At 43.0% G+C, this 25,765-nt stretch overlaps 3 protein-coding genes across 3 annotated transcripts in view; 1 reads left to right on the forward strand and 2 right to left on the reverse strand.

Annotated features, from left to right (window-relative positions):
- PTER (phosphotriesterase related) overlaps window positions 1-3,056 on the forward strand; it is a 65,374-nt gene extending 62,318 nt beyond the window's left edge. The window contains 1 exon segment of the mRNA XM_067704254.1: window positions 1,893-3,056. Within this exon segment, the coding sequence (XP_067560355.1) occupies window positions 1,893-2,103 (211 nt within the window). The 3' untranslated portion in view covers window positions 2,104-3,056.
- The window catches only part of RSU1 (Ras suppressor protein 1), a 366,553-nt gene that overhangs the window by 95,891 nt on the left and 244,897 nt on the right, over window positions 1-25,765 (reverse strand). The window lies entirely within an intron of this gene.
- C1QL3 (complement C1q like 3) lies at window positions 2,842-12,852 on the reverse strand. Its single transcript, XM_067704155.1, has 2 exons — window positions 11,540-12,852; window positions 2,842-5,507 (listed from the first exon to the last, which is right to left on the reverse strand). The coding sequence occupies exons 1-2, from the start codon at window positions 12,125-12,127 to the stop codon at window positions 5,328-5,330; spliced, it is 768 nt and encodes a 255-aa protein (XP_067560256.1). The 5' UTR covers window positions 12,128-12,852; the 3' UTR covers window positions 2,842-5,327.

Below are 25,765 nucleotides of genomic sequence, written 5' to 3' on the forward strand. Positions count from 1 at the left end.
GGGGATTAAGAGGTATAAACTATTATGTATGAAATAAGCTCCAAGGATATATTGTACAACACGGGGAATATAGCCAATATTTTATAATAACTATAAATGGAGTATAACCTTTAAAACTTGTGAATCACTATACTGTACATCTGTAACATATACTATTGTATATCAACTATACTTCAATAAAAATAAAGAAAGAAAGAAGCAAATAATGGTGGTGGCACAGCTAGCACTCTAAGTATTCTTAGGACACACATGAGGTACGTGTGATGTGAATGCAGATTTCTAGACAAAACACCCAGGTTGGCTCTTTTCTGGCATTCCTTTGGCCTGCAAACATAAGATCTAATCTTTAAGTACAATTTCTTTTAAAATGTATGTTCTCAGAGGGCAAGGCTTTGTGCTCGAGTTTTTTGATGCAGTGGCCCACATTTTGCTTGCTGTAGTAGTTATTAAATATGACTCATGCACTAGAATGCCGAGAAATGCTACTGAAACAAAAAAGATACCTTTCAAATAATTAGCCCTTGGCGGAAGGCGCTACCCATCCATCTAGATCCATTTGGAAATCTAGGGATCGACAAGACAAGACAGAAAATGCCAGAGAACAGCCATGGTCTCCAAGCTGCATCTCCTGCCGTCAGAGACCCATGGAAGTCACGGCAGACACTGCCCAGGGTCCAGACCTATACAGATGGTGGCTGTCAGAGGTGACCGACTCACATTACAGATTACAGCACTTAACAAAGCCAAGAGGATTAGATGTTTAGACAATAGGCAGGAAGCCATTCTGTAGTCAACTGACTATAAATTTAAAGGAACAGCTCATTATTTATAGCAATCTTAATGAAATGGAAGGAAGAAAGAGTAAATTTTTATTGGCCAATTTAATCCAATGCTCCCAGACTACTACTAAGTCAAAATTCCCATCGGCTTCAAAAGGATTAGCGCAGAGGGACCGTAACTGACCTTTTAAAAATGACTAGCAATCTAAAATATGACACAAATGAACCTATCTACGAAACGGAAACAGACTCACAGACATAGAGAACAGACTTGTGGTTGCCAAGGGGGTGGCGGGTGGGGGAGGGATGGATTGGGAGTTTGGGTTTAGCAGATGCAAACTATTACACAGAGAATGGATAAACAACAAGGTCCTACTGTATAGCACAGGGAACTATATTCAATACCCTGTGATAAACCATAATGGAAAAGAATATGAAAAAGAATATATATATGTATAATGGGGTCACTTTGCTGTACAGCAGAAATTAACATAACACTGTAAACCAACTATACTTCAATAATAGTTAAAAATAATTTTTAACTTGATAGTTAAAAATAACTATCAAGCTCATCATATGCCCTTCATTTTCAAACCAACTGATTTTACTCTCAGAATGTTCTACTTGTACAAGGATTCCTTTTGTTTCCCTATTTTAATCACAAACAGTCGTTGATTTTATTTGCTAGGAGAAAAAGGAGAGACAGAGAGAATGAAATCTGAAAAATGGGTCGACTAAGCGAGGCATTTTAGAATGGAGAGCTGGGTACAAATCCAGAATAAAGTTATTTAATAAAATGCTAAAGTGGCCACTTATGCAAACTGGCGCATCCTGTTAGAAGCTGTGTCTAATGCAGGACTGCCAGGCATCGTCATAAATATCACAAGCTGGGGATTTCTGTGTGCAGGGAATAAGGATCATGTTCCTACTAGGGTGCGGTAATATCTTTATCATCACCACACAATATTTATTTAGGGTCTCCCAGGACACGTGCCGCAAGGGAAGACGGTATCTTTATGACAACACAATAGGTTTATGAGTAAAAAGCTTAAGGCACCCTGAAAACTGTAAACGTGAGACCGATGCCATATAATGAGTTAACATTTTTCACAGGGTACGTCTTCTGGTGGATGAGGGCTATGAAGGTCGGATTCTGATGGCACATGACATACACACGAAGCATCGGCTGACGAAATACGGAGGTCACGGCCATTCTCATATACCTACCAACACTGTTCCTAAAATGTTGTTTAGAGGCATAACTGAGGCTGCACTTGATAAGATACTGATAGAGAACCCCAAGCAATGGCTAACTTTCAAATAGGACGGTTGTTCTGAATTCATACCTTGAGTATAAAGCTTGCAGGGAACAGACAGGGATTTCAAACCCACTGTGAGATATTAATCAGAGCTACATTGGACTGACAGAGCATTTCCTTTTTAGGCGAATTAGAAGACTTCCGCCTTCTCAGAAACTGGCTATTACATCTGTACGTTTAGGGAGTTACTGAGCCTAATTAAGCCCTATTGTTTTTCCTTAACAAAATAAAGACAAAAGTACCCATATCCAAACAACGATTTACAGTCTACATCCCCTTAGTGGAGTTTTGCTTCCTTTTGTTTCGTTTTCTTAATCTGTCACCAGCACTGCATGAGAAAATTTAAAGTGTTTCTAGTTAAATTACCCCTTTCTGGAGCAATCTAATGTTTCCTGTAATATTGATGATTCTACTAATTATCCTGCTGTCCTTTAATTAATGCTTAATGAATGATATGGCACGACAAAATAGCTTCTGCAGCAAGGGGAGTTAAATTTTGAGACTGTTTTTTCAAAAGATACTGTAATATAATTACCAACTCACAATGGTAAAAATATTGTGGAAGCTTAATTATATGCTGTTCACCTATCTATATATACTGATAATACATCAGTTTTGTTGCCTGTGGCTTTCTGGTATCCAGTTTTCCTATAAATTTTGTTGTGTTTTGAAAAATTTGTACAAGGGGACATGAACACATGACATAGTACTCAATTAGAAAAATTCAATCATAAAAGTCAAAATATATTACATAATATAGTTTAATGAATCATCACATTTATGGTAACAAAGGCCACAATTTAATTAATAATATAGAATGCAAAAAAAAAAGAGAAATGTTTGCCTTATGTATATTCTCTTTATTTCCTTTACCTTTTATTTGTCTTTCCTTGGGCCTGAACAGAGAAAATAACGCTTACTTATCTGAAGAAAATGTCAGATCTATTAGAAGTGACAGTCTGATTCTAGAGCCAACTCTTTAAAAGACACCCAGCCCTGATGTTTTGTGTAAATAAAGCCTTTTTAAAACTCTCAGTTGACCTGTTCTGCTGTTTATAAGCTAATCTTTTGGTTGAATCCTTTGCTATGATTTGTTACCTAAAAAAAAATCTCCAAACCCTTACTGCTAATTCCTCTTTGATAAATACATATTGTTAAATGGAAATAAAATCCACTGCAATTCCTTTATGAGTTATCTTACATATTAGAAAGGCCAAATAGAATTAGCCATTATTCTTGATAAACGGGCTTACATGTTTTTAATCATATAAATCATGAGAGTTACTCAGACCAAGGCATTTAAACCAAGCAAACAGCACATTCAGATGGGAACACCAGGCATAACTCTTTTGGAAAGTTGAGGTTGGCTAAATAAAAGATATTTCCATGGATCAACGATGATCAAGCTTTCTGTGTATTAGAACAGAAAGTATCCAAGAGGAATGAGCCAAACAGAACAAACTAATTCCTTTAAATGAAAAAAATGCAAATGTCCTTCGCCAGTAAAACAGGCAGATTTTTCAATCTCTGTTTTTGAAATCTACTTCTCAAAGAGTCTTCAAAGGCACCTGAGAGTGGAACAGATTTTTCATTGTAATAGTGGAAGCTGTCTGATAGTTAGGACGTATCAACATGCATTTTAAATCTTTTTCTTAGATTAAAGAGATGGCTTTTGGCAGTGTACTTTAACCGGAGAGGAAGGATTTGCACTACTCTCAAAATCTACTTTACTGTCAGCTTCGGTCCACCTGAGAAAAAAGAAAAACGTTGCTCATTCAAATGCATATATTTCATAAACACTGCAAAGGACAGCTACTTCATCTCTGCAGTCCTAACAGTAACAGTCGGCCACAGAACGCAGTGAAAGTATTGATTGGCATATGGTAATAAAGAAGCCACAGACCTAATTTACAGACACATGATTTCCGGGGCATTTTAACCTAATAAAATTTAATTTTCTGGATAATTCTTAGAAGTCATCTAAATTATTTTGCTACTTCATATATTTTTGTCTTCCAAAATATATTTCAATCCAAGATAAGTCAAATAACTTATACACGTTTGTGTGTGTGTCTACACGTACACTTCTTTAAATTAAATTTTTGGGGCTATACAGCCATTGTGCCTATGGTCTGAAGCCATACATATATTTCATCTAACATATATATATGTACACATACATATATATATGTAGCAGGTTATTTGTATAAAATATATACACTTTATTGTCGTATTGGTTATATGTGAAATTGTTCACGTTGAAATAACCTCAGGCCATGACTTGTAGTAACTATTTGAAGGCCTTACTTAGTGTCCCCTTGGTGACGCATGCACCAGCGCAAATTAAACCTATATGCGTTGGGTTACGAATAATCTTTTGTTCCAAAGAAGGCAAAAGCCTCAGTCTGATTTAACACTAAAGAATAAATTTCTCTGACTTTCCAAGTAAACCTAAATGCATTCTATTGACAAACTGGACACAGGGGGATTTTTCTAAATACCATACGTAATTACACGTTTACACACTTAGAGGGTAATCCTATGATACAAGTTCAATCTCTACTTTTAAAGACTATCACCCGAAAAGAGAGGAAAGAAGATTCCTAAGAAAAAGAATGTGAAACATGATCACAGGCTTGGGAATTCCCTCAAATCCAGAAAATTCCAGGTTAAGGCTTAAAGTTGAATCATTCCCAGGTCTAGCTCTAAAGTTAACAGGAGTACAAGGCAGACAATTTCTTTGGGGACAAAGCAGCATTATGTCAATGAGACCTCCTCCTGCAGGGTAAAAATCATTCTTCCCTACACTATGAATGGACCCCGAGTATCATAATAAGCAGGTAAACTCACAAGAACCAAAGCTGACATATGGATAAGAGCAGCAAGATCACAGTACACCAAAGTATCATATATATGGAAGAAATAATTCAGTGTCTTAGATTTTTCTATAAAAATTTGTGATCTATATAGGACTTCATTCACATCGACACGAACAATAGGAATATTTGCTTTGGCGGTAGTGATCAACATCTGCTTATCTTGCTTTTAATATTTTTTTTTACATAATGTTTCTGAGTATACAGATGTGAGTCAGGTAGCATTTGAATTCCCCACATACACACAGCTGAGGCGCCCCGCATCCGGCATCCCCTGGGGTCCTCGATTCACTGACGTTAGCCACACGAATCCAGTGTCCAAACTCAGAGTAATAAGCTTAGTTTTTGCATGATCAGTCAGCATAGATAATAAATCCCGAAAATGTGCTGTATTTGTTGTTGTTTCCTCCGTGGGCTTTCCCACCATCTAATTTGATGTAGACTTCGTCTCCTGGCTCCAAATGAAGAACCACACTATTGCTCGCATAGTCGTAATTCTGATCGGCGTCTTGGGCGATCGCGCTAGCACGCACCTGCGTGAAACAGACAAGAATTAGAATTTGTAAGAGAGAATTCTCAGGCTTTCTTTTTTTAAAAAATATCTTTATTGGAGTATAATTGCTTTACAATGGTGTGTTAGTTTCTGCTTTATAACAAAGTGAATCAGCTATACGTATACATACATCCCCATATCTCTTCCCTCTTGTGTCTCCCTCCCTCCCACCCTCCCTATCCCACCCCTCTAGGTGGTCACAAAGCTCAGGCTTTCTTTTCTTTCTTTCTTTCTTTTTTTTTTTTTTTTTTTTTTGGCATTCACACAGCATCATAAGCAGACTGGCTGCCATGGCACTGAATTTAGCACAGCCAAGTCCACCTTGGCCTTGGGGCTTTATGAGGATATCTTTGTAACAGTTTCGACTATGTTATTGGAAAGGAGAAAATAGTGCTTTCGTGAAGGTGATTCTAACAGTCTTTGTTTTTCTTTTTACTATATGTGGTAAGCAATGCATACCACTCTATTCTCTTCCTAAATCATGACTTTTTCTAATTCCTTGTGACTCTGTGCCCAATCACTTCTTGAAATGGCCACTTTTTTGCATTTTAATGAAAGCCAAGCAGCGATATCCTAACCAGCTGTTTGAGCGCAGAAGTTCAATCCAAATTTCTGTTGGTCCCCATGATTATTAGAAAATTGAGATCCACAGTACGTACAGACTCAAAGAAATCCCGCTCCTGTAACTCTACTATACAGGAAGCAAAAAAGAAAAATCATTTTGATTTTGGGCTTTCGAAATCTAATTCAAGGAAAAGCCCCTGTACCCAAAGCTTAACTCAATGAAGCATCTTTGGTTTCAAAGTCTTCAGAGTTCTTTTTTCTATTTGTGCCTTTTTATCGCTTAATTGTGATGTGTGTACGTAAATGAGCTATTTAATTTCAACACATCTACAAGTTATAGAAGGAACTACATTTCCATAATTTGAAGTCTCTAAAATTTCTAAATTCTTTTGAATGATCTCATTGAATACCCTTTCATATTGAGGTGGTTCTAAACGTGTGGTTTGCTTTGAGGATGGAGGTTGGCTTCTAATCCACTCAGGTTGAGCCCGTGATCTCATTAGTGCGCTGACAGACATCTGCAAACAGTCCAATTGCCCACCCATCATATCAAGTAATATGGACATTCTGTCACATCCTCAACTCCAATTAGGCTTCATATCCGTTTAGCTCTATTTTGATTCTGACTTTCAATAGGCAGACGTGTACTTGATTTATTTCAGTAAAACATCTACGTTGTGGCTTGTTTCTCTTCCACTGTAATGATGTTTCTCCGAATAACACAGCAAGTGATTTACTGGTTTTGTAAACCTGCACTACGTAATAATGCATGACTTGGGGTGCAGTGCGTGAGATTTTATCACTTGGCAAAATGAGAGAAATGAGACATCAAAATTTAAATGATTGGTTTTCAAATTAAATTTTCATGTGGTACGTTCTCACATTAATGCTGAAATGTTAAAAAAGGAGAAGACTCTTTGACACTGCTGAACTTGTAAAGTAACTGGAGTAGTATTTAAAAAATTTATTCCTGGCTATCATATAGCAAAAGGAGAAAAGGGCTTAAAAGATTCAGAATTTCTTAACATTGTGCTGACACTCATAAAATGAAAGCAAAATATAATTACGCTCACAAGCACTGACTTAAATGTATACACCGACTTGGTGAGTTGATCTGTTTTGACCATTAAGTAATAATACAATTTAATGTCATAATATTTCCTAGGAATTAATCACTCGTGTATAGGAGTTGGATGCTTTGATTCATTAATTTCATCTAGTCATTAGTTCCCAGGGAAAAAAAAATCTACAAGGAGAAAGAACCGTACCCTTAGGACCTGATTTTTTTTTTAATGTGTGGATTTTTAATGGGTGAGAAAAATTAAAATATAAAATACTAATTAGCTATATTAGTAATCTATTAACTAATTATCCATCTATGATATACTTCTCACCTATGATTAATAACCAGACACACATTTTTATTTAGTGCTTTAGGTATTCAGTATTAAGTTCTATGGGTATTACGCTTTAACACTGTTTTCTACATGAGGGCATTTGGGAACTGGGCTTCATTAAAATCACTTGATTTAGAGACAACAGTCTTAAATATATATATATATATATATATATACACACACACACATATATATATACGTATATATATATATAAAATGCAATTTTTATCCCGCGGGATATAACCACGAGCCCACAAAATTGTTAGCATTTTTATTCCGTAGGTGTTACCACAAAACCCTGCAAATGCATTACTATGATCCCACAGGCTGGAAGGTTACCCTTATGGTTTTCACTTCCTTTGTTGGATAAAGCCAGTGTGATTGCTTTTTAATGAAAGTGATTCTCTAAGATTTGAACCATAAGACTCTCCCAATTAAAATACCTGCCATACTCCAGAGTACCTTGCGTGATTTTAGCATGCCTGCTCACCTGATCCCACTCTAAAGGTACAATGGGACCTGAAATTTCAAGCTGTAGTATCCAGCCCAGTAACTTCCAACAATTCTTCCTTTAAGCCATCAGACTATTGAGGAAAGTAATGCGTCCACCCTGGAGGCTATTTTCAGGTTCCTGAATGTACACAGATTTCAGCCTTTTCTCTGACGATATGATGCATCCGTTCCTTAGCCCGATATACCCATTTCTACCTAAATGTACTCTAATACCTTTCCATCTCGTAAGTTAACTATTTAGATTCTGCTGATCTTTGGTGCACGTTTCACAGCCCCTAAAAAGATAATTCATTTGACATTTCATTAATCTTGCTAATAAATGAGTAACAGCCCGCAAACTGTCTTGTTTCCAATATATGTCATGTTCAATGGTGCCATAACTAATAAATTCTTAGAGTAAAAACTAGTCTTTAATTATTTTATAGTTCTAACCTTAAGTCAGTTTTAGTTTTTATTAGACTGGCTTATTAGAGTGGTATTACAGTGATTGGATTCAAATAGCAATATTTTTTTATTCAGGTTTCCTGCTAAATGTATACAAACATTTAAAAAAATATTTCCAGTCTCTATGGAAAGCTATCTGAGTTCAACTTTTGCCTTTAATATGCACTGTCATGGGCTTTTTAGACATGGTAAGATTAAATTTAGGTTGATGGTTTTCTGGGGAATCTGAGAACCGTGGTCCTTTTAGTGCTGTGTTTGTGAGAATGTAATAGGCTATGCGGCCTTAGCGTTATCTTATTAGGGAGGGTTTGTCATTAGAGACAATATTTATGGTAACATTTGCTAATTTAATTAATCGCTACTGATGCTCTCATAATTTCATTCTCATTGTACTTCTGTGGAATCATAAACAAAAGGTTAAGAGGCGCATCAGGTTAATTTACTGGCCTTTGATGTTTCCATCTGTGATCCTGCATTCAAACACAAAGCATAAATAAAATGGTTCTCATGTGGTTATCGTCCAGAGGCATTCCTCTATCCTAGAGTGAACTGCATTTTTAGTTTAATTTTTCTGTGCTTCCCAAATCCACTTAATCCATAGAACATTACGCTGACATGGATCTCTGAGTTTCTGTTTTATGAAAACAAATTAGGTCAGCTCAGAGGGGGGAACTGCCTGCCAACTAAGAAGTGATCAGACAAGAGCAAAATTGAAAATCAAGGAAAAACTCTTTCTTTAATATTAATTAAAAAAGGATTTGTAAAGATTTCTCATCTGCAACGCCTGCAGACCAGACTTTACAAAACAGTTCTATTCTAGATATAGAATTCCTTAACAGTAATATTGCAATAACCATTTTGCAAAACAGTCTGTGCTGAACTAGAAAATATATCGTTTTCTACTATATTTGTTTTTCTGAATAACTTGTTGCTCACCTTTTGTAGAAGTATCAGCTTAATATGCCAATGCAAAGCATGAGACATTTTAAGGTCAGCTGTTGTGCCTTTTTTTTTTTCTTCCCCCTCCATCCTCATAGAATGTACATGCTAGGATGATACAAAGACGCATGCTACACTCCAAACAATGAAAAAATTTTTAAAAAACCAAAATGCACACAGAAAACGTATATGGAATGGTTTCCTTGGAATCTTTACCTGGGCCTCAGCATCAACATTTAAACTAATTGAAATGTACTGTTCCCTAGCTTTTCATGCAGTTGCAATTTCCCCATACTTAAAGAAGTGTGCTTTTATACACTGACAAAACTTGAATCTTATTCTATTTGAATTAATACCTCTGAAAACAATCTCTCCAGCCTGACAGTATCTGCCAGACGTAACCTTTGAGTCAGAAGACAGCCAATTTGTAAATAAATGGGTGCCTCATCACTGCCTGCTGAGGGGCTGTTCACAAGTCATTTTGTTAGGGTGACACAATAGCTCTATTTTGGTACAGTGCGTCATGGCCTTTTTAGCCATTTACCTATAACCGTCCCACGGCTCTGTGAATAATTTTTATTTACCTTAATATTATTTTCGTGTATAAGAACTATAATAAACAACCCTGTCAGTGCCTCCTGGTGGCCATTTTTCCTCTTTTTGTTCTATGTGACCTTAGGGTCCCTTAAGCTACTTACTTCTGAATTCCTTTAGAAGTGAGGGGTGGTAGGTAGCGGAGGGACAGGATATTTTGTCCTTCCTCTTATACGTTTAGGGTATTTGTCTTTCACTTTGCAAGAATTCTGACACTGTGAATTAGGACTTTGGAATAAATTCTGCTTTTAATGTTGCTAATAGAAACCTGGGTTACAGCTAGAAAGGTCTGAATTCGAGGGAGAAGTGACCTGAAGCCGGAGAGCCCTTGTAAAATCACAGCTGGCCACGGCAGGGTGGGGGGGGGGCACTCCCTGGACCACCCAATAAGCAAAGTTGAAGCCCAGGCATTCAACCCAGACTGCAGGCTGCAAGGTCTCCCCCAGCGGCTGCTGATTCAGCGCCTGCAGAGGGTCTGATTACACTTTGAGGTAATTACAAATATTATTTTTCTCCCCCGATGAAGAGGTGGGACACACTTTGGTTTTGCAATGACCGCGAATTTCTCAAGCAAACGGGGAAGTGGCCCCAGCATAACGCTGCAGACCAGTGGCCCTTGTGGCAGCGCCGGTCATCTCGGCTCAGGAGAGCAGGTCCTCTGGCCGAGGGCTGATCTGAGGCTATTTCACAGCCAAGGCCAAGGCCACTGCCGCCTGTGAGCAAAAGGCTGGGTTGGAAAGACCCTCACGCAGGCGCCCTGGGGCTCGCTGGCAGTGAGGCCCAGAGCCCCGGGGCTGGGCTCTTCCGCCCGGCCTCCCGACCACCTGCCCGTGCGCCCTCCGCCTCCCGCCAGTGGAGTTTGGGTTCTGTGTCTGCGAGCGTGCTTTACGGCACAAACCCAGAGTCTCAACTTTTCCTTTTGTTAGCAGCACTCATTACATCTCCCCCTTCTTCAGCTGAAATCTAAAGCAGAGTTTTTGCATCTCGAATCTGACTATCTGTGAGTTTCCCGGGTCTGGGACGCCGCAGGGACCTTGCGACCGCCGGCCCCGTGGTTCTGCCTCGGCCTTGGACGCGCCCGGCTCGGACTCACTCCGCGCCCCTTCTTTCTCCCTTGGGCCCCGGTCTTTCTCCCCCGGGTTTGTCACCCTGACACGCCCACTCCTGGCTCCCCCAGCCCTCCCATCCCCGCCAGGGCCTGCCAGTGACCCCGCACGGCTGAGAACCCCGCAGCCGGGGGTCGCTCGCTGCTCCGGGACTCCCCGCGGTGCACAAACTGTCCCGGGGACCGAACCCCGGCTTCCACCCCTCGGGGGTCGCGCGCACCAAGTGCCGGTCCCGGGCTCGGGAACCACAGTCTCCAGGCCGCCGGGCGCTCTTTGGCGTACGACCCCAGCCTTCCCGGGGTAGAACGGCGTTGCCCCTCGCTCTCGGCTCCCGGGAGCGGGGCTGCCGCGCCCTTCCTCCGCGGGCTCCCACCCCCGTGCCCGGGGTCTCCTCCCTCTCGCCTGCACCTTCCCGCGCTCCCTCCCCGCCCTCCCCGCCGCCTGCCCGCGCTCACCTGGTTGTTTTTGCAGAGATCGGCCCACATGCTGGTGCCATCCCCTCCGCGCATCAGGACGTGGTAGGTGAAGAAGTAGATGCCCGGGATGGAGCAGGTGAACTTGCCCGTGGTGGGATCGTAGTGGTTACCGAGGTTGGTGACCACGTCGTCGAACTTGAGCACCTCGTAGCCTTCGTGCTGCCGCTTGAGGCCGGCGTAGAAGGCGATCTTGGGCACCGTGCTGTAGGTGGCGGCGCTGATGGCCCCGGCCGCGTTCAGGCCGGGCGCCCCGGGAGGGCCCGGCAGGCCTTGGCGGCCGGGCTCGCCCTTCTCGCCCGGCGGGCCCGCGGGGCCCGGCGGCCCGGGCTCACCGGGGGGCCCCCGCGGGCCCGCCTTCCCGGGCCTGCCTGCCTCGCCTTTGGGGCCCTGGATGAAGGTGGGCAGGGACTGCATGAGGCCGCGGTCGGGCGTGGCGGCCGTGCTGGGCGCCTTGGTGCCCCCGTAAGGGTCGCAGACCATGCGGCAGGTGCCCAGCATCTCGTAGTGCGCCGACGTGCCGGCCGAGCTCACCAGCACCGGGATGAGAACGACCAGCAGAAGCACCATCACCACCCCCAGCGCCCCGGCGGCGATCAGGCGCCTCCTGCTGCCCACCAGCCGGCTCAGCGCGGGGCGATCCTCTTGTCTGCTTTTGGACAAAATTTTGAAGGTTGGGCGGGGACCTCCTCAGAGCCGAAAACAGCCCCCTGCGAACCCCGAGTCCCCTGGGCGGGCGCGCGCGCCGGCCGCTCCTCGCCTGCTCTCGCTCCCCCCCAGCCGAGGCTGCGGCTGGGGAGGGAGCTCGGACGCCCGGCGACTTGCGCGCAAGTCCCCGAGCAGGGGGTGGGGTGCGCGGGGCGCCCTCTCGCCGCCCGCGAGCCCCTTCGCACCTGTGGCTGCCGCCGGCGCCGGCGCGGCCCCCGGGAGGGCAGAGCCGCCGCAGCCCCTCGCGCTCGCCGGGGCCGCTCACACTTTTCCGCCGCCGCCCGCGATCGACTTTGCCGGTTTTGCCGACTGCGCCAGTTCGCACCAACTTTCCGTCTGAAGTTGCCTTTTTCTGCCTCCTCTTCTTTCGCTGGCTGGGATCGCCCTCCTCCTGCCTTTTTTGTTTTTGTTTTCTTCTTTTCCTCCTCGGCAACCACCAGAACTCTAATAGATGCGCATCCCCCAAACCCCGCGCCGGGCGTGCGAGCTCAGGCCAGGCGCCCCCCGGGGGCGCGGAGCGGCGGCGCTGGGCACCGGCGGCTCGGGGAGGCTCCGGGCTGGAGCGGAGGGGCTGGCGGGCAGCGGCGAGCGCCTCACCGCCGGGAGCGGAGCGAGAGAGAGACTGAACGCAGAATTCTGCCTGGGTACCACCTGCCAGGAGAAGAGGAGGCTGACAAACGCGCGCCGGAGCAATTTATAGGCACCCAAGGCGCAGAGGAAGGGGAGCCGCTTTGGCATCTCATTGCGGCATCTGCTCTTCTCATCCCACTCAAAGGGAGTTTGGCATTACTCTGACAATGTGGGATTTTTCCCCCCCTCGGCCTCTCTTCTCCCCCCACCCTCTGCACATGGATGAACAGTGAGATTCTGAATACTCCCTTGCTGAGCCCAGCCGATGGCGGCGCTCTCGCTGGACAGATGGGGGTGGGGAGTGAGACAGACGTGCTGTAGCCTTCAGCACTCAAGAGTCACACCTAAGTCCCCTGTTTCCCCACTGCCTGCAGCCCCAGTCGGAGGGTGCAGTTGAAGGTTGAAAGGAGGGTGGCTGGGTCGACAGCATTTCTCTAATGGCTCACCCACCATCAGCGTTTCAGGTGTTTGTTCAAAATGCCACTTTTAACATAAGGAGAGCCCTCTAGAATTTTCCAGATGGTAGATGTGATTTTTTTTTTTTTAACCTTATGGTTTTCCTCACCAGCCTTCCAAAATGAAATAAGATGTTTCCCAGAGAACAGTAAGGTGTGTTGAAGAGACAAAGGCCGCTTCTCAATGATTTAAATGAACGTGCCCACCGCATCAAAGCGGGGAAGGGCTGCTTCTTTCTACTAACGCTGCAGATGGTGGGTGTATACATACGAACACTTATTTACAGGCTTACAATTCTAGCAGCCTTTCAGGAGATTCAGCCACTGACCTAAGCTGCATTCACTTAAAGGTGCCACAGGCATGAGAAATAGGCACTTGTCAAGATGCCTTCAAAAGTCTTCAGATAAAGCAAGCAGCTTTCACCAAAGTACTGAGCAAGATATTTTCCTAAGGTATAGAAAGAGTCCTGTAAGTTTCGGAGCATATCTCCCGCGTGTGTCTTGGGGGAGGGGGAACAGAAGCAAAGTATGAGAGAGGAGAGCTCCCATCTGCCGTGGCAAACAGGAGAAGGAACAGGCTGGATTTATAATATTAACGGAAAGCCCCCGGAGTAGCTGTGAGGCAAGGTATCCCACCAACAAATATATAAGACACACAAGAAGGGCTTTAAATAAACAAGTAGAATTGATTCGTACATCATACTTCTGCATATTCAGGAGCAACGGATGTCACTCAAATGTGGGTGACATTTGCTTGTCAATACGGGGATGATGGCTGGGAAGATGGTGACTTATTACACACCAGGGCGAGAATTGAAATGAGAAGCGGAAACAAATAAGACTACACAGTAAGCAAACAATAACATCCCCGGCGCCGATCAGGGGCCTGTGGTCTGGTCCGTGGGCTCCACAGCACGGACGGACGTCCCCTCCGCTCAGCCTTCGGCCTACACCCCTTATCCCCAACCCACCAGTTCAGTTCTTTCTTTCCTCCTTCTCTGTTTCAGAACAAAATAAGGTCAAATGAGGAGGCAGAAGGAAACAAAGATTCATTGATTCTTCTAAGAGAAATGTCAGCAGCTCATCAGGTCTTTCCTGGGAGAATCACCACTGAGGCGTTGGGCTGTGAGGCCCAGCCCAGCCCTGGTCTCCCCCGTCTCCATTCTCCCTCTCTCTGGATGCTGACACAGGCCCTGCTCCTGCTACTGGGACACAGTCCTTCTCACTTCTCAAACCTTTAACTTTTATTTGAGGGGGGTGCTTTTATAAACATGTGTCTTTACCTTGAGCATAATGACACGTATATTTCACACTATTTTTGTTCACACGAGCTGCATCATTTTCATGTGTTTAAGCAGCAAACACATAATAAGTTCTCTCCTGGCTACAACGCCTGTTTTCCTAAAATCTCTTCCGGGTTGCTTCTCAAAGTCACCTTTCTTTAGGGGGGTACAAAATGGTAACACATGGTGTCAGCAGTGGAGGGTAATATATTAATGAAACAGGCTCTTCCCTGATACACCAAATGATCAGATGTCATAAGACTTCCCTATTGCTAAGGAGAGTTGAGTGGGGATAAAAGGAAAGGTTTTTTAAAGGTAGAATTGTATAAATAAATTCTCATCAAAACCCTCAAGATACATGGACGAAGCCTCAGCTCATAAAGGAACCCATCAAGGCTGAAAGAGTTGAGTTAGAACGGACCCTGGAAAGCAAGTCTCTACCTGCTCGCTTGGCAGATGGTGAGACTGAGACCCTCGAGTAGAATCAGGGTCATCCCATGCGCTTGCTGGTACACCTTCCTCTACAACACAGTATCAGTACACCGCAGCCCAGCCCAGCCCAAGACCTGCGGTACTGTTCCTAGTAATTCAGGCTTTCCTCCTTCTACTTTCTCTAATGCCAAAGCAGAGCTTGATTTTTCCAAGTGAGGGCTCTAACATCTCAAAGTTCTGCTGAGATTTGGCCTTGGTGCTCAATCATCATCCTTCACAGTGAGGACACCATCCCCCATGTCACATGGCTGACCCTCGTCTTTCCATCGAGTGCACACACCTCAACAGTGCATGGACATTTGGCTTTTTAGTGAAGGAAGTTTAAATGATCCGTCTCCTTCCTTTCCTCTAGAAATGTCCCACCAAGTATTTGTACTCTGGGAGAAACTTCCTTTGTTCCCCCAAGATTTTCAGGGACGCCTGGGCTGTAGATGAACTCATGGCTGGTTCCTGCCACTTTTCACTGCTTGAATTTCCCAGAAGGTTCTTTGGAAAGTTACTCACGCTTCAGCCCTTACTCTGACAGTTTGAATAAACCATCTGATATGGCATATTACTCATCATCTTTATATGTATATAATAATAGAAAATGTGTCAATTAAAAAAATATTTGGTTCTTTTCAGTCCTCATCAGAGGACCAAGTTTTCTCTCACAGTCGATATTAGCTTTGGAAGCAGGCCCTGGAATCTAATTTTCACAGGACTTCCCAGTCATTTCTCAAGAAAACACCAGGCTCCATCTTCCCATTCCTTCTGCCCCTGGGCCTTTGGGACCATTAAATAATAAAGTCAAATACAGAAACCCAGGGGTTTCCCTGGGTTTTCCGCAGTGGTTAAGAATCCGCCTGCCAACACAGGGGACACGGGTTGGAGCCCTGGTCCGGGAAGATCCCACATGCTGCGGAGCAGCTAAGCCCGTGCACCACAACTACTGAGCCTGTGCTCTAGAGCCTGCGAGCCACAACTACTGAAGCCCGCATGCTGCAACTACTGAAGCCTGTGCGCCTAGAGCCCGTGCTCCACAGCAAGAGAAGCCACCGCAATGAGAAGCCCGCGCACCACAACGAAGAGTAGCCCCCACTCACTGCAACTAGAGAAAGCCCGCGCGCAGCAACAAAGACCCAACAAAGCCAAAAATAAATAAATAAAAATAAATAAATTTAATTAAAAAAAAAAAAACAGAAATGCATGATCTGGGTTGAGTGATGCCCCTGTGATTTTCACCTCTCCCACATCATTTCTGTCTCTTTCGCAGAACTGAGCAGATCCTAAACACACGACTTCCACACAGACGAGCGTGGCCACCCATTAATCTTTATTGAGCACCCACTGGCAGCATAGCCCTACACCGGGCTCTTCCAAGGCAAACAAATATTTAGTCATGAGAATGATTTCCAAATCCAGCAGCACTTCAACAGAAATAGCATTTCTTATAACAGGAAAAAAAACAATGAATTCACAGACCCAAGGGCTATCTAAAGAAATAGATATTAAGAATGTAAAAAAAAAAAAAAAAATGGGGGCCGGATCAGCTATCTTTAATTTCTGGGTCTCAAAATTGTATTTCAGGACACACACTCGTTTGACTGAAGAATTGGAGGTTTCCAGCCATACAGGGTCTGCTTGGAGTTATGTAGGGAAGCTTTGGAATCAGAGGAGTCTTAACTTGAATCTTAGCTTCCACATTTAGTAGCTGGGGAAGTTACTTGTAAACTTCCTGAGGCTTAATTTCCTTTTCTGTGAAATACCTAAATCAGGATTGTTGCGAAGACTGAGTTAATCCATATAATTACAATGATACTCAATGCCCAAGAAAAGCCCAGTAAATGTCAGCTTTCATCTTAGTATACTGTAGGTCTACTGAGTAGTGTGTGTATGTCTATGAACTTGATGGTAGAACACAAGGCTCTCAAGGAAGTTAAAGCAAAGAGTCAGGCTTGAAACAAATGACATCTAATGGGCAATAAGTATTACAGACTTAGACAGAACGAGAAAGCACACAGAAGTTCTCCAGGAGAGCAGCCTTCTGTGTTCTAAAACAAGGCAAGACACAACTCAAAATAAAGATCACTTTACCCTTCTCCAAAGGAAGAAAACGTTTCATAGCCAGGTTATTTGAATTCACGGCAGTCTGCTAGACCAAGGTTTTAGACTTAGAACCTAGTAGGGAAGCATTAGAACGTGCTTTTTGTCCTCTGGAAAGTTCTCCAAATCCCAAGTGGCAAGTGTATTTAAAAATCACTGAGGTAGTTATTCAGGACCTGAGCCTCTGGGGGACGACTCTCAACAAAGCAAACATACCGGAGAGGGCGGCTTTGTACAGGCAGCCAGAAGAGCGATCACACTGCTGGGGACCTAAGTCATAAACATACTCAGGAGAGAATTCTCAACACAAAACTCTCCACTGAAGATGGTGAGCTGCACAGCTAGCTTGGCAGATCTACTGTCAGAAAATGGGAGGTAACCAGCACATGACGTAAGACTCCGTTACAATGTACGGCTTCAACTTGGTCTCCAATTCTTGCTATATCATTCCATAGAAGGATGAAATCTCTAGTATGGATATGATATTTTCGACTTGCCATGGGTCAAATATTATGGTCCCTATGACTCTACTTAATGTAGAATTGAAATGTTACAAAGAATGAGATCTAAGAGATCAGCGAGTCCTCCTAAGCTATGCTCAGGACAACTCAGTCATACAAGGTAGATGAATGAACTCAAGAAACTAATAGCACTTATTTACAAAACAGAAACAGACTTACAGATACTGAAAACAAACTTACGGTTACCCAAGGGGAAACGTGGAGGGGGGAGGGATAAATTAGGAGCTTGGGATGAACGTTCACACACTATTATATATAAGATAGATAACCAACAAGGACCTACTGTAGAGCACAGGGAACTCTACTCAGTATTCTGTGATAGCCTATATGAGAAAAGAATCTGAAACAGAACGAATCTATGTATACGTATAACTGAATCACTTTGCCGTACACCTGAAACTAACAGAACATTGTAAATCAACTAGACTCCAGTAAAATTTTTAAGAAAAAAACTAAAAGTGGCTGCAGTTAGACTGCGGGGAATTTTCCAGCAGAAGATACATCCTAGGGACACAGCTCAGAAGCTGTGCGCCAGACAGATGAACTGGTCAGGCAGTGATAAGAACTGAGGCAGTCGTGCTGTTTTGTTTTAAAAAATCTACAGTATCACGCCTTCTGAGAGGAGAGGTTACAGAGAGCTTCGGATGGAACCAGACCCTGCGGAGAGCAGCCAGTATTCCAGAAACGAGCTCTAAGAGTAATTAGGCTGCAGGGGGCGTGATCATCAAGTGAGGCTGCACTTGGGCCCACTCCCCCCTGCTACTCCTCCCAGGGCAACTGACCTTCAAATATGAACAATGTGTCCTATGAAGAAATACTGTGTCCCTTGGGTATCTGTATGTGAACGGACGGACGTATCAGCTTTTCCTTAATGCAGGCAATCTCTTGGGAATAGTTTTAAACGGTGTAAAAATAGAATTTCAAACTGTAATCCTAAAAATAAATTGTGAAGGTAGTTTAGATTTGTAATAAGCTGGAAGGAAGAAAAACCAAAATTAACTTATCGGAGGTAGCTGCGTGTTCAATATAAGTAGGTGAATACGCCAATATTTCCCATTGAAAGAACCTGTAATGATTCATAATGCAATTAATTACTTTATCTTTAGCTCTGGAAAGTGGAAAAAGTCAGCAAAAGTCGATCCTACTTAGACCAGGGTTTTGTGATTTTCTTTTTCCTGTATCCACAAAGGCTCTCTGGTTTCACTCAGGCCCTTCTGACACACACCAGCAGGCAGGCAGATTCTGAGTGTGATGTTAATCATTCTGGGTGTGTTAGCCGTTTATTGCCCACTGCTGCCTTGTTGGGACCATTCCAGAAAGCCAGCAACTTCACAGAGGTGGGAACACAGACAAGATTGTTCATTTTACTACCAACGGCTGCTTTTGTGAATTTCTGGTAAATTTTCGTGGCGGAAAATTTTAAATTAGTGGCTGAATTAGAGGGATTAACTGAAAATGTCTATTATCCAATAGATGCCATTATGTATTTATATTTCTCTCTATATAAAATCGCAATTATATATATTAAATATGGCACATTTATTATATTATCGTAATACAGGTACATATATATATACATAATACATATATGTATATATATGATTTATATATCAATATATTTGTGTGTATGTAAATATATATATATACATATATATATTATTTTTTTACATTTACTCTTTTTTTTTTTGTGGTACGCGGGCCCCTCACTGCTGTGGCCTCTCCCGTTGCGGAGCACAGGCTCCGGATGCGCAGGCTTAGCGGCCATGGCTCACGGGCCCAGCCGATCCGCGGCATGTGGGATCTTCCCGGACCGGGGCACGAACCCGTGTCCCCTGCATCGGCAGGTGGACTCTCAACCACTGCGCCACCAGGGAAGCCCTACATTTACTCTTAAGGAATTGTTTTCGTGGGTGGGCAGAAGGTCTTCATGGTCAGATAATGAGAGCTAGCTATGGACCACCCATGGTGGTTTCTCTTTGTTGAAAGCCCCAGAACATGACCTTGACACCCCGGGACACATGACCACTGGTTGGACCTTGTATTACACAGACCACTGGTTGGACCTTGTATTACACAGACCACTGGTTGGACCTCTTTACCCATTTCCCTCAGGGTTGAAGGAGGCATCCACATGGTCCTTTTTTACAAAGGCCTTGGGCAGAAAAGAGAAGAAGAAAAAAGTAGGAGCTGATTAGAAGGAATTTTAGGACAAGTGTGGTCTTTCAGAGAAAATCATGCATTGGGTCTAAGCTACATGATTAACTTTTTCCTCAGAAATTCAGAGCAAGCTCAGAAGGGGCTGATCTAATGTTTTATCTGGCGTTTGATGGTACTAGTTAGAATGAAGTCTCTGGATAAGCCGCTTCTATTATCTTCTCATTAACGTGTTCCATTTAATTCAATTTAATCTAATTGAAAACAGGCCAGAAGAGAGCCGGACTCGGCTGTCCCCTTCCTACGCCTCCAGCCTCTCCCACCTGCAAAGTGCTTCACGCGCAGCACCTGCAGGCACCTTCCTTCAGCACCTTCCGCGGACCCCACTGCAGGGCCACCTCTGTCCTCCCAATGGCTCCACCACCCACCTCCCCTCCTGCCACGACATCATTCTCCCAAGCTCCGTGAGTTTCCTTCTTCTTACAGCACTGATCTCATCCTGCTTTGCCAAAGGCCCGTGTCCTTTCTCCTGCGACTGTGAGAAAGTCCAGGTCTTTCATCTTCGGCCTCCCACCCCTCCCCTCCCCCTACCCACATGCACCACAGACACGTTGACTAGGGGCTAAATACATGTTTGTTGATGTGAATTGCTGAATTGGGAATCAGCAGCAGGGTCTGCAAAAGAACTTTCTAAGACTGAGGAAATCTGGAGGTACCGAACACGCCTGGACTGGAAATGAGACATTTCCAAGGACTGAACATTCTTTAAACTGCCCAAAATGTTAGATTAAGAACGAGATTAGTATCCATTATTAAAAAAAAAAGAAACGACAGAACTGAGAAATAATCTGTACAAGAATTGGGATTCGAAACTCATTAGGGCCTTAGATGTCAGACCTAATATGTGTTTTCTCTGCAGGAAGTGATAATGGTGGACTCACTGATACCTAGCACCAGTCCCAATAGTTTAAAAACACTATTAGGTTTGTTTAACCGTCGTATTTTCAAAACACTTTATAACATGTGTATGGTGGGAGCAAAAATTCTCCTGTGATTACCGAAGGGGAACATGCATTCCCCAGGGATTTCTGTCTGAGAGCATGGCCATATGAATCACCTATGCTAAATCCTCCAGTGTATCTTTTTTTTTTTTGCGGTACGCGGGCCTCTCACTGCTGTGGCCTCTCCCGTTGCGGAGCACAGGCTCCGGACGCGCAGGCTCAGCGGCCACGGCTCACGGGCCCAACCGCTCTGCGGCATGTGGGATCTTCCCAGACCGGGGCACGAACCTGCGTCCCCTGCATCGGCAGGCAGACTCTCAACCACTGCGCCACCAGGGAAGCCCCTCCAGTGTATCTTTTATGGGGTTCATCCCCTCCTTTCTTTAAGATGTGTTGAAACATTTTCTGCCTGTACCCTGTTTGCTGTCAACAAATAGAGACATACAAAAGAACAAAATAATGCCATTTGCAGCAAGCTGGATGGACCTAGAGATGGTCAATCTGAATGAAGGAAGTCAGACAGAGACAAATCATATGATATCGCTTATATGCGGCATCTAAAAAAATGGTACAAATGAACTTATTTACAAAACAGACATAGGCACAACGGACGTAGAAAACAAACTTACAGTTACCGGGGGGGAAAAAGCAGGGGGAATAAATTGGGAGATTGGGATTGACATATACACACTACTATATATAAAATAGATAGGTAATAAGGACCCACTGTATAGCACAGTACTCAATACTCCGTAATGGCCTATCCACAGGGAAAAGAATCTAAAAACGAGTGGATATGTGGATATGTGTACCTGATTCACTTTGCTGTACAGCAGAAACTAACACAACAATGTAAGTCAACTACACTACAATAAAATTTTTTTAAAAAGAGACAATATATTTCTTCTAAAATACAGATGATCATATCAATTCTTTTAAACTTCAACTGTTTCCAAAGAAGTATTTGAAGTTTCTGACAAGGAAAAAAAAAAGACATATAAAATAGTTCCTTTACAATAAAAATATGAGAACTAGAGCTATGTGACTGAAAGAAGGGCTAGGCAAGGGAGAAAAAAATTGCAGCAGAAGTATTACATCCAGGACAGTAGCTGCTCTATAGAAAATCAAATACTTCTGTGTTCCCCAATAGCCAAGGCAAAAAGGGAAACACCATGAGTTACCTTTAGCTCATCATTTGTTAAAAGAAACATCAGTCTTTCAGGAGAAAGAGAATGTTTCCTCTCACAGAATTCTAAGAAGAGTTTATCAAGAAGGGGGTATGAACTAATATGAGAGATAACAGTCAAGGTGGTTGAAGAACTATTCCCCAAACAGGAACTAAAGTAGCCCAAATCTTATTCAGCTTACTAGAACATCTTGAAATTCATTCAAAGAAAGCTGACATATTGAATAAGAGGCAAGTACTGCTCCCAGAAAACACGTCATTAGCAAGAACAGAATGAATGGGAGAAAGAGCAGAGAGTGGAGTTTCAACCAAAAGAGGTGACGACTTATTTTCAAATAAAAATCAAAAGTGCAGTAAACGTTATCCCCGGAGTGACAAAACTCAGCGAAAACAAACGCAAATAAATTCTACATTTCTGTTTCCTTTTAGTGTGTCATTTGAAAAGATCAGTCAAATGTGATTAGCTTCAGAAAAAAAAAAAAGTTAAACCATTTGGCAGAGTTGTTCCCAAGTCATGACTACAATATTTTGACCTGTGAATTATGACAGATATAAAAGTGTTACTCGTATTATAAAAACAACGTTGAGCAGATAGGAATTTGACTGAATCACACGTAAATCTCCAATTCTGTAAATAGAAAACGCTTGCATATACTATTTGATAATGATATTCATGAACACCAGGAACTACCCATATAAAAAATTAACAACTGTATGCACTCGTGAACTGCAAACACTGATCTACTTGCTGCAGATGAAAAAATCACTTTTCTCCCTTCACATTCAACTGGTCATTTATACGTAAGCGTATTTATTTCAATCCCAACAACTCCTTAATTTAGCCTAGAGTAAGCCACCGGATGTTTACTCACAATCTCTAAAATATGGACAAGTGTATGCAAGGTAAAAGCATGCCAGTACTCCTGAGACAGCCAATGAATTTTCTGAAGATTTTTGAGCATGCAGTATAGTGTGAATTTTAATGATTTTCAGCTCCTCTTAGATCCACACACAAATATAGAAATATGTATCGGGCAATGCAAATGAACTTGAAATGGGTTCAGTGGATGGTAAAGCCAGCCCTGTGCTGAGTGCTTTAATACCCGGGGTTCAGAAACCACTCAGAAGGCAACATTCTCCCATCAGCAAAAGATAAAAGGCAAAAGGCAAACTGCTCTTACAAAGCAATAAACACTATGTAATACAAAGGGGGAGAGTAAATACTCTTCCACAACACAAAAGGGAATGGAGTCAGGGAGATAAAAATGACAGAATAAATACAGGTGGTTTAAACTAGTAAAGGAGAGTCTGAACAAGAGAGAAAAATCACTTGCTGGCTTTCTTTCTTGGAGGGCTTTACAAACCAAGCTTTCTTCAAATAACTCAAGTTTCAAATATGGCAGCACGGTTAAGTTCCGCGTTTACCTTTCGTCGTGGTCATGGAAAGCTTTGAAGCAATGGGAGCGTTTCCAAAGAACTGGGAACCCTTGGGAAAAGACAATTACGGTATTTATCAGTGCAACTGGAAATAAGGAATAGAGAGGAGTCAGGAACGGTGGCGATTCGCCATACAGGTGTCTGTTATTTCCTTTACCGAGTCAAAATTCGTTGATGCGCTTGGCACTCTGCCCTCGTGATAAACTGTGGTCCCTCACATTCATCAGGGACTTGACAGCTGGGCGTGGGCAACTCCAGATTAAAATCTCCCCTGTTTTGTTGGCCAGGAGATTCATTTTTGCTGTCATCAGCTCCATATACTCCTCCCTTTGTTTGCTGATTATTAATTTTGGACTCATTAGTGATTTAATTTTTCAACTACAAATGCAATTATTGTAATGATTCATTCGTGTAACGTTTTTTAATATCAAGTAGGAGAGAATTCAATCTCAACTGAGTTCTTCAAAATGAAGGGGCCTCTTGATGGTAGAAAGCATATTTTAAAGGGGTTTGAAATCTTTGTGTGGAATTTAGCTTCAATGATAGAGCTCAGCGTTGCAGGATGGTTGGGGGATATATATACGATGACTTAAATAAAACATACAGGATTCAAGTTGGAAAACTCTTTTGGAGTAAACTATTCATGAAAATGGAAAATTACAGGATTTTTCTCACTCACATAAAATGTTGGGCTTTGGCAAGATGTCATTACAGCTGATCTTGGCAACGTGAGCTAGTGAAAGTAGATGAGATGGTTGCTTTGGAAGGGAGAGCCTTTGCTTTGAAGGCTGTTTGTTTTGTATGATTTTTCATACTGGTGAAGCCAAAAAAGGATAAAAGTATTTCTTCAGGTTGGTGAAGTAAGAGACCAAGAATCCAGTGAAACCTGCCTCCTTTCAGTTCTCTCACATTACCCAGTTTTGTACAGACGAGTCTGTATTAAGGGACTAGATGTATTTTTAACAAAAGATATCCTATTCCCTTTTATATCTCCCATAGCATCCACACCAGCACCTGGGTACCAAGCGAGTCTTCGATAATTGTTTGTCAAAACAGGTAAAGAGAACCATCTTATTTGCTGGTTGTGACTTACTGAAAGATCAAAGCATATACAAGGCTTACTATGCAACGGAAGGTTCTGAATCAACAACTAAAGAGATACGTTTATCCAGAGGACTGGACCCTGATTGGGGTGGTGGTCCCACTCACACTGACTCCTTGTTCCCTCAGATCAAGGGGAAGAAACCAGGGTGGACATCATGTGACCATGTTTTTCCTTAAGGAGCCATCTCTTTACCACCCATGTCTGGCTGAGCAGAACCTTGTCTCAAAATTGGCCACGGAAATGCTTCTCTTTCCTGATTTTTGAGACGTGGAATAGAAAGACGTGGAACTTGACAGCACGACTGAAGAAAGGCCCACAAAGGCCTCTTGCAAAACTTGTTAGAGCTGCTCTTGGTTCTTTTATCTGTCCTACTAATCCTGTGGGATATTTTATATCTTCCAAGAAGGCCCACCACCACCTTCCTATCCCTCTACTCTTCTTTTTTTTTTTTTTTAACTTATTCTACCTCAAGTGGGATTATTTTGCTCACAATGGAGAGTCATAACACACGCAACCTGGTTGGGGCTTTAAGGGAGGGTTAAGCTCTCTTCTGTACCAGCACTGCTCCAATAGAGCTTACTGTGATGATAGGAATGTTTGATCTACGTGCTGTCACGTGCGGCTACTGAGCATCTGAAATGTGGCTGGTGCAACAAAAAACAGGAATTTTTTCATTTCATTGAATTTTAATTAAGTTGAAATAACCACAGGTGACTAGTGCCTGTGGACTGGACGGGTCGGTATGATGAGAATGTTAGGAATCCTTTTTCTCTATTTAAGGACAGAACAAGTGAAATGGATTTAATTGAAGCAAGGAGGCTACACGTGGGCTGTGAGCCAAACCTGAGAAAAAGATGATCCAAGAAGGTCCCTGGAACTCTCAGGCATACTCAGAAGTGGCCCCCAGAATAGAACGGTGGATCAGCTGGGCTACTGTAACCAAGTACCACAGACTGGGTGGCTTAAACAACAGACGTTCATTGTCTCCCAGTTCTGGAGGCTGGAAGTCCAAGACCGAGGTGTCAGCGGGGTTGGTTTTTTCTCAGGCCTCTCTCCTTGGCTTGTAGACGGCCGTCTTCTCCCTGTGTCTCCACGTGGTCTTCCCTCTGTGTGTGACTATGCCCTAATCTCCTTTATAGGATACCAGTCAC

Source organism: Pseudorca crassidens, chromosome 1 (genome assembly GCF_039906515.1).
Source record: "Pseudorca crassidens isolate mPseCra1 chromosome 1, mPseCra1.hap1, whole genome shotgun sequence".
NCBI classification, from domain to species: Eukaryota; Metazoa; Chordata; class Mammalia; order Artiodactyla; family Delphinidae; genus Pseudorca; species Pseudorca crassidens.